The following is a 9,637-nucleotide window of genomic DNA, read 5'->3' as shown; positions in this document are numbered from 1 at the left end:
AAGTCCTCTCATGAAAACTTGACAGGCGGCCTCTAACAAGCACTCTGGAGCTCCAAGAAGTATCCAGCCTAGATCAGATTCATAAACCTACAGATTCTTGCTCATTCCCATCTGATTATGGGGCCCAGAGACTAGTCTGGAACCCCAGAATAATGTCTCCATGTTTCCCAATCTCTGCATCTCTTGAAGAACGCTCACTGAAATTGAATGCATTGTTCACGGCAACACCCCTAACACCACCTGCCAAATCCTCAGCATGGGAAGGATAACCCCCACCAGGACAAAGAAACAAGGTTCAACCCCACCCACGATAGAGGAGCTCAAGAAGTCCTGCACATTCAAGATGTGACTGCAGGTTTCACATGCTGGGAGTAAGCAGGGCGCCACCGTTGTTACAAGCTTGAACAAAGAGGCCTGGGGCTCGGGAAGGGTGCTGTCCTGTTCAGCCTTCCAGAAGATCTAGTGTTCTATACGTAGGCATTTCTGGTCATCAGAGGAGCACCGCCATCCTGTCTGCTTGAAACAAGCTTTGAAATTGCCTGGCTTTGAAATTGTTAATGCATCTCAGCGGGGTTGTGCAATGCGTGTCTCTCTCTCTCTCTTTCTCTCTCTCTCTCTCTCTCTCTCTCTCTCTCTCTCTCTCTCTCTCTCTCTCTCTCTCACACACACACACACACACACACACACACACACACACACACACACACGAATTGTGCTCCATCGGTGGCAAGTCTGAGCCAACCCAGCCCAATGACTAGAAGTCTCCAAGCTCAGACCCTCACCCTAACATTTAAAAAGCTTCAATAGTTTCTGTTTCACGCACCATGGAAACCTCATGAGCAGATGATCCGAGCACTCAGAAGAAAGTGAGAATCATTCTGTCTCACTGAGCAGTTAAGGAAGCAGGCTGTGTGAAAGTATAAGGAATTTCGGAGGTCACAGGCGTGGGCATGCAATACACATAACTCATTGAGTGCCTCTGATTCTTTATAAAGTAAGGATGCTATTCCCGTTTCAAGGGTTAATAAAGATTAAATGAAGTAGCATAGGGAGACATCTGGCCTGGTATATGCTTGAATACTGAATAGAGGTTAGTTTCTGTGCAGGTATAAGTACACACACACACACACACACACACACACACACACACACACATACATATACTTATGTATGTATATATACATTCCATCTCAGGCCCTATTCTGCCATGTGCAGGGCTCCAGTTCCACACAACTGGAAAGAAAACCAGCAGAACAGAAATTCCACAGCAGGCTCAGGATGATGGCAATGGCGAGGACTGAGTCTGAGTCCCTCTCTCTGGGCATCCTGTCCAGTGTCACTGCCAAAGGCATGCAGCAAAGGCTTGTTTGGCCTGAGCCTGCCTGTTGTAACCCCTGCTCTGGAGGTTCGAGGGGCAGCATGCTCTCCTGACCTCACAGGGTAGGCAAGGAAGTTTTGGGAAGAGTACATGGCCTAGCAATCTACAGTGTTCTCCTGCTACATAGAAATAGTGTTTTTTTTTCCTTTGTGCATTACAATCCCCAAGGAGTTTGTTCTAATACAATTAATAATCTGATGATCAATTAAATTGGCACCTTCATTGTCCTCGAGATTCCTATATTCCACTGACATCCACCCTTGGAACTCAGAAAGGCACTTTACGCTGTATAGATCCAAGAAAGAATTTTGTGATCCCTTTCCCTTAATCCCAGCGCTGTCCACCCACCCAACTCCCGGCTTCCCATCTCAGTAACCGGTACTGCCTCACCTAGCTGTTTATGCTGAGACCTCTCGTCTACTTTTTACCCCGTTCTTATCTAATCTGTCAACTGGTCCAGTTGGATATGTCCCCAAATTTCATACAAAAGATGTACTCTTCTCTCCACACTTATCTCTGTGTCTACCACCTCACACCATAGTCTGGTGCCACCTCTAGCCTGGGGTATGCAGAAACGGCTTCAGATCGGTCTCCATAGTACTAGTGATGATCTTTACACATTAGAATAATAGAATTTTCACTTTAAAGTTTATTTATGGGCATGAATATCTCTCTGTTGTATCACGTATGTATGGGTGCCCACAGAGACCAGAATACACCCAATCTCCTGGAGCTCCTCTGGAGTTATGAGTGGTTGTGAGCCTCCTCATATAGTATCCAAGCTTGGGTCTTCTAGAAGTATAACAAGTACTATTAATCTCTGAGCCAATTGTCCAGCTTCACTTTTTTTAAGACAGGATCTCATGAATCCCAGGCTGACTTTGAATTCACCATGTAGTAGAGGTTGACCTTGAACTCCTGAGTGCTGGGATTGCAGGAATCTGTCACCACAGTCAGTTTATACAGTGCTGGAGACCAAATTCAATGCTTCATGCATGCTAGGCAGGCGCTCTACAAACTGAGCCCCAGCTCCAGACCAAGGATGGCTGAATTCAAATCACTCTGTTTTATCCTACATGGAAACTTCTGGGGCGTTCCTTCCCACCTAGTTTCAAGCCTTTGTCTCACCCCTGCATCTCTGCCTCACCCCTGCATCTCTGTCTCTCCCCTGCATCTCTGCCTCACCCCTGCATCTCTGCCTCATCATTGCATCTCTGCCTCACCATTGCATCTCTATCTCACCCCTGCATCTCTGCCTCACCCTGCATCTCTATCTCACCCCTGAATCTCTGTCTCACCCCTGCATCTCTATCTCACTCCTGCATCTCTGCCTCACCCCTGCATCTCTATCTCACCCTTGCATCTCTGCCTCACCCCTGCATCTCTGCCTCATCCTGCATCTCTATCTCACCCCTGCATCTCTGCCTCACCCCTGCATCTCTGTCTCACCCCTGCATCTCTGTCTCACCCCTGCATCTCTGCCTCACCCCTGCATCTCTGCCTCATCCTGCATCTCTATCTCACCCCTGCATCTCTGCCTCACCCCTGCATCTCTGTCTCACCCCTGCATCTCTGTCTCACCCCTGCATCTCTGTCTCACCCCTGCATCTCTGTCTCACCCCTGCATCTCTCTGTCTCACCCCTGCATCTCTGTCTCACCCCTGCATCTCTGTCTCACCCCTGCATCTCTATCTCACCCCTGCATCTCTGCCTCACCCCTGCATCTCTCTGTCTCACCCCCGCATCTCTGTCTCACCCCCGCATCTCTGCCTCACCCCTGCATCTCTGCCTCACCCCTGCATCTCTGCCTCACCCCTGCATCTCTGCCTCACCCCGCATCTCTGCCTCACCCTGCATCTCTATCTCACCCCTGCATCTCTGTCTCACCCCCGCATCTCTGCCTCACCCCTGCTCTCCACACTCAGCTTTACTCCCCTGCAGCTTTAACATGCCAAGTTCACATCTTCTTTGGAGGCCACTACACTCGCTCCTTTCTCACACATCCTCTTGGTAGGAGTTTCCCTCGCTCAGACAAGACACTCTCCAGTCCTGAAAAACAAACTGAAGCCACTAACTGTCACCGCACTTCATTCACTGCATCAGTGTCCATTTCCTGAGGTTACCCCATTTCTTAAGTTTCAAATCCCTGGACAGGCACGGAGCACTGGGCAGAAGATGCTGGGAGCCACTGAGGCAGCAGACGGAGGTGTGTGCAGATGGTGAGGTCCAGCCGTGACCCCGACAGAAGACAGGGTTGGAATCCAGCCCCGACTGGGAGCCCTTTGCTCTGCTGCAGACAAAAAAAGAAAACAAGGCGGAACATCTGACTTGAATTTCCGACAGCCATTCACAGCCATATTTGCTGTGTGTGTGTGTGTGTGTGTGTGTGTGTGTGTGTGTGTGTGTGTGTGTAAGTGTGCATGTGTATGTGTGTGTTAGCATCTCAAACTTAACCTGGGCAGACAGGACTTGAAAAGCTCACTGGCCAGCTGCTGGGATCTACAGCTGGGCCCCCTCACATGCCTACATCACATCCAACAGAACATCTGCTCCCCCCCCCCCCCCGCCATGCTCATTAAGTCTAATCTGATCTGAATCTCTTGACTGTGGCCTGTCATAACTTGTTGCTCTGGCTCACCTTCTCCCCAAGCTCTTCATTCTCCATAGCAGCCATGTAAATTCTGAAATGCGATCCATCACCCCCTGCTCAAGTCCATAATGACTTCCCTCCCTGTTAGGACAGCTCTCTTAGTGGCTCCAGGGCCCTTAGAACCTGGCACAACTGTTCCTTGGCCTCACTCCCCACCATATTTCTACTACATCCCAGGATAAGTGACAGCTGCAGACTCCAAGGCAACCCTGCTCTTTGGGCAAGTCACTTCAAATCTCCATGTCTCACTGTTCTCACTTATAAAGTAATGGTAGTGATGATGGTGGTGGTGGTGATGGTGGTGATGGTGGTGGTGATGATGATGATGGTGGTGATGGTGGTGGTGGTGATGATGGTGGTGATGATGGTGATGATGGTGGTGGTGGTGATGATGATGATGATGTGATGGTGGTGATGATGGTGATGATGGTGATGATGGTGGTGACGATGATGATGGTGGTGGTGGTAATAATGGTGATGGTGAGCCGGGCGGTGGTGGCACATACTTTAATCCCAGCATTCGGGAGGCAAAGGCAGGCGGATCTCTGTGAGTTCGAGGCCAGCCTGGTCTACAGAGCGAGAGCCAGGAAAGGCGCAAAGCTACACAGAGAAACCCTGTCTCGAAAAACCAAAAAAAAAAAATAAAAAAATAAAAATAAATAATGGTGATGATGGTGGTGGTGATGATGGTAACAATGACGCTCTCCTGAGATGATACAAAATTCCCAGCCTATGAGAACAGCCTCCAGCCCACAGCAAACCTGTATGCATGTTAGGGATTTCAAATAAACTTGTACCAAAAATACTTGTAGGGTATTGCTGAGCATGAGACTCTTGAAATAATTTGTTGTCTTAAACTCTCAGATTTTGGTGGAGTGGGGACAAGTAAGTACAGAAAAATCAAGAACAGAGAATGTACTTGCACGTTGTTATAATCAAGACCCAGTTGAGGGGCTAGAGAAGAGATGGCTAATAGTTAACAACACCGGCTGCTCTTCCAGAGGGCCTGGGGTTCAAATCCCAGCACCCACATGGTGGCTCACAATTGTCTGTAACTCCAGTTCCAGGGAATCCGATGCCCTCTCTGGCTTCCAGGAGCACTAGACACACACACACACACACACACACACACACACACACACACACACACACACGTCAGACACACATGCAGACAAAATACGCATACACATAAAGTGAATTAATAAGAAAATTAAAGCTGCACTTGAGGTCTTTCATCACAGTCACGAGAGACTCTCCCTTTGCAGTCAAACACAAGAAAAACCGGGAGAAGGGATCAGTCTCCCTAGTGCGGGCAGCATGGTATTGGTTGATAGGCTGGTTAGTTTTCTAAGGGCCATTGTTAGCGTTGAATTAAAAGTCACCTCTCATAGATTAGCCCGAGTCCAAACCCACCATGGATAAACCAGTCACTTCAAGCAGCCACGGGAATTCTTGACTCACTCATGCCAGACAGAGAACCAAATGCTGCCAAGAGTTGCCAAGCCCTGTGGGCCAGGCAGGCAGGCAGGGCTGCCAGCAGGACTATAAATCACCAGCGTTGGGCTGCACTGCCGACTTGCACTGCTCCAGCACACGCAAGCTCCTGCTCTGGTGTGCCTGAGACAGACAGATAGGTAGATTTGCCGGCAGGAAACTGTCTCCTTTTTGTGGTTTTGGTTTTCCGTTGACACGATGCCCTCCGTTTCCGATCCTGATGAGCTGATTTTTTTTGTGAACGGAAGGAAGGTGAGTTTCTGGCATGACTAATGTGGATTTTCCTTCACAGATAGCAAAAGTCTGACTTCTTCTTCTTCACTGTGGTGCATCTCCTTATCTCTTTAGTAGGGGTACAAATTTAAACATGAGTCATTATCTCCATTTTTGGCATCAAATTATGAAAGCGTGGGGTGTCTGCTTGCTTTCCATGCTCACTTGGAGTCGGTAAGAAAAAGAACCTTTTATTCGTTTACGGTGACAAGCACAAATTCTGACAGGGCAGCTTCACGCTGCAGGGTATGAGCGGCTGACATCCCTTCGTGTTGGCTGGATATGAGGGCCGCCTGAGTTCACTAATGTCCTTTACACAGGGAAGAGGCAGGACCCCGAAGGTAACCACAGCCAAGGACTCTCATACGATAGCAATTCCCTCAGCCTAGCCCATCATCACCCCGGAGGCAGAAGCACCACCTCTGGCAGGCGATGCAGTGGGTAGGCAGCCTCTGCAGAGGACAGGGCCAGAAGATGTTCTCAACTTTGTTCTTAAGGTGAAAACTAGCACATGGGAAGTTTGGAGGGCTTTATAGTCAGAATTCATATTTACTTGTGTGTGGCAATTAACAAGGAAAATTAAATTAAACTTTTTAGGAATTTGTTATGGTTCTTGTTTCCCAAACCTCGCTGGTGCTGTGTTGCTGAGTGTTTTTTTGTCTGTTTATGGGTTTTGTTTTTTTGGGGGGGGTTGTTGTTGTTGTTGTTTTGGTTTTTCGAGACAGGGTTTCTCTGTGCAGCTTTGGAGCCTGTCCTGGATCTCGCTCTGTAGACCAGGCTGACCTCCAACTCACAGAGATCTGCCTGCCTCTGCCTCCCGAGTGCTGGGGTTAAAGGTGTACGCCACCACTGCCACCCGGCAGTTGCTGAGTTTTTTAATGGCAATCTGGAATGACCAGAAAGAGCCCAGGACATCAGCCAAGAAGCGGCCGAGTGACCAGCTAAGGGTGGCAGGGCTGCGGTCTGTGGGTGGGGAAATGGCTTTTGTTGACTTGTCCTTCAATGTTGTTTAATGTCTCAGTGCTAACATGCTCGCTTCCACGCTCCCCAACACCAGTTTCCAGTCTCTTGAATTCATATCTGAAGTGTAAGAGCTGTTAGCTCATTTTATCCTGTGTATTTCTCGGAAAAATTATAGATGCCACAAAAGGGGACAATCTACACAACCCTGAAGAGGGTGTCATGGCCACAACTGGCTCCTTTCTTTAGACCGAGGGCTCAAGTTGACTGAGGCACAGTGTCCATGAGTGCCCACCACCCCACAGACTCCCCAAGGCTCCGCTTCTGTTTCCTGTGTCAACACTCTTGTTTCTTCTGTGCCTCCCCCTTATGCTTTCCTGACCATTTCAAACCTGTATCTTTCCCATCTGCTTCTCATGTGCCCACTTCGAAGTACAGGTGTTCCCTTGAGGCAGAGGCCATATTTGTGGTGCATGAATGCCTGGCTTCTGGATTTGTGAAAACAGCGGCATGAAATGCAAACCTCCTCTGGTTTGGTTTGGTTTGGTTTGGTTTGGTTTGGTTTGGTTTGGTTTGGTTTGGTTTGGGGAACTCAGCACTGGTCTTGGATTTGTACACATTCCTCTGTGAAAATTTGCCTCATCAGTGCATGGCTTTCTAAAGTGAGCTTATCTGTCGTGGGCTTGTCCTACTGTTGGAGGCACAGACACCTTTCTGTTCCCCCCAAAGCCCTCCCTCCCCCAACGCTGGATGAACACCCTTCCATAGACTCCTCAGCAGAGAGCTGCTGGGTGACTGTGAAATCACAGCAAGGCTATTTCATAGATCACCCTGGTGGCTTGCCAAAATACAGTACAGGCTGCATTCTCCACAGTGGGCAGAATGCCAAGCGCTTTCTCCGTGAAAATATCTGTTTCATCGATATCTGGCATGCAGGTGCTTGCTACAGGCTGACGTCCTGCATTTTGCTACTCTTCCTGTCGTTGTTGGTTTTTTTATTTATTTGTTTGTTTGTTTTGTTTTTCGAGACAGGGTTTCTCTGTGTAGTTTTGGTGCCTGTCCTGGAACTCATTATGTAGCCCAGGCTGGCCTTGAACTCACAGAGATCCGCCTGGAGTGCTGGGATTAAAGGCGTGCGCCACCACCACCCGGCTCCGTTGTTGTTTTTATATACACACTGGTGATTATCGATGAGCTTGCTCCCCTTTCCTGTGCTTCCTGAGAAGGGTTTTGTTCCTTCTCACAGTTCCCGAGATCTTTTTAAGTGGCTGGGGACGCTGGCTGCTGGACTTCTGCTTTGCAGCAGGCAGGCTGTAACCGCTCCAAAGCAAATCCCACTGTTCTTTTGGAGCCCTGCCACACTCGGTGCTCACTGGACCTGAGACAGGCGTTACTGACGGGGACAGCAGTGTGGCAATCGGAGGCCTGCTGATGTGAGGACGGAAAGTACAGTATTTACCAGGAATGCTGTAGCAGGCAATCCAAGCCTTAAGTGTCATCGGGCCTGGATCTAGGGACAGAGGAAACAGGAGGAAGGATCTGCAGAGTTCTTCCGGTTGTCAGCCCCTGTTGCTGTCTTGTTCCCAGCTTGTCAATCATCTCCCTGGTCTCAGAGTTAGGGTGTTAAAGAACATGAGATCCGGATGCTCCGCCTCTGTAGTGCCTCTGCTCTTAGGCCCCTACACACACACACACACACACACACACACACACACACACACACACACACACACAGTCTGTAGTGTGGATGTTGGGCTGATCTCTGCCTTGGTCTCTGAGGGCTTTAGAAGAGAACTGCAAATGGGCGGTGAGGATCGAAGACATCCATAGTCCGTTTGCCTTGCACAAAGGCCATGTGAACACAAAGCACGGTGGAGGACCATGCCCTCCGTGTCTGGGTTCCGCGCTGCTCTACTTCCGGGTCAGGGCATTCCGACTTGCTTTCCCCATCTCGCCTGGCTGTCCCAGCAGAGAGACTGGCTGGGTTCCTCCAGGTCCCCAGGGCAGCGGGCTTCCCTCTGTGCCAACTCCAGTAACACGTGGCGCTCAGGTGAGGGGAGAGCCGTGATGGGTGCCACTTGGCTTTCCCTCACGTACTGGTAGAGCTGGGAAGCGAAGGCCCTGGTGCTAAGGAACATCCTCTCTGGCTAACATACTTTTACAACTTTCTATGGCTATGAATTATCAGAGTCATTTCTGTGTGTCTGATTCCCCTTCAATCTTTCCCGAGGAAGTCAAGAGTAAATGCTTGTCATAGATGATAGAAAATTCAGACACTGAAATAAAGCTTCACTAGTTCTTCAGACTTTTGGGTTCAAGAATCACTAATAAGAGGTTTTTGTAAAGCCACCCATATTATAAACATGCCCTCCAAAGACTTGGATTGCTGTAAGCCATGACGACATCTTCCTCAACCCCCTCTTCTTTCCCAATGTAGGTCATAGAGAAGAGGGCTGACCCCGAAGTCAGCCTGCTGTTCTACGTGAGGAAAGTTCATATCCTTTGACTGCAAATGGGGAGAAAATGGGGAGACATGATCAGAAGGGCTGGCGGGGTGGTGCCTCGGGGGTGAGAGCAGTTACCGTTCCTCCACAAGAACTGAGTTCAAGTCCCAACACCCCCATCAGACCGCTCACAACCACCTGGTGATTCACATATCCAGCACCAGAGGGAGAAGATGCCCTCTTTTGCACGCACGCACAAAAACACAGCACACATTCATATAGACACAGACACATAAATACAATTAATAAAAATAAATCTTTTAAAGAGTAATAAGAAAAGTCACCTGCATTCATTCTAGGTAAGTGACTTGTGTTCCATTTGTGGTGTCTAGTTGGAGTTCCGAGAATGGCTGTATGGATGTATAATGGATTTATGGG

The 9,637-nt window shown here is 49.0% G+C and overlaps 1 protein-coding gene across 2 annotated transcripts in view; it reads left to right on the top strand.

Annotated features, from left to right (window-relative positions):
• The first annotated feature begins 5,650 nt into the window (after positions 1-5,650).
• The window catches only part of LOC131923133 (aldehyde oxidase 4), a 67,646-nt gene continuing 63,659 nt past the window's right edge, over positions 5,651-9,637 (top strand). For both annotated transcript variants that reach the window (XM_059278048.1, XM_059278049.1), the window contains exons 1-3: positions 5,651-5,774; positions 9,193-9,246; positions 9,559-9,562. In XM_059278048.1, the coding sequence (XP_059134031.1) occupies positions 5,721-5,774; positions 9,193-9,246; positions 9,559-9,562 (112 nt within the window). In that variant the 5' untranslated portion in view covers positions 5,651-5,720. The remainder of the gene's footprint in view (positions 5,775-9,192; positions 9,247-9,558; positions 9,563-9,637) is intronic.

This window comes from Peromyscus eremicus, chromosome 13 (genome assembly GCF_949786415.1).
Source record: "Peromyscus eremicus chromosome 13, PerEre_H2_v1, whole genome shotgun sequence".
In the NCBI taxonomy this organism is placed as follows: domain Eukaryota; kingdom Metazoa; phylum Chordata; class Mammalia; order Rodentia; family Cricetidae; genus Peromyscus; species Peromyscus eremicus.
The sequence above is the reverse complement of the archived record's forward strand: the minus strand, read 5'-3'. Positions and strand labels throughout refer to the sequence as shown.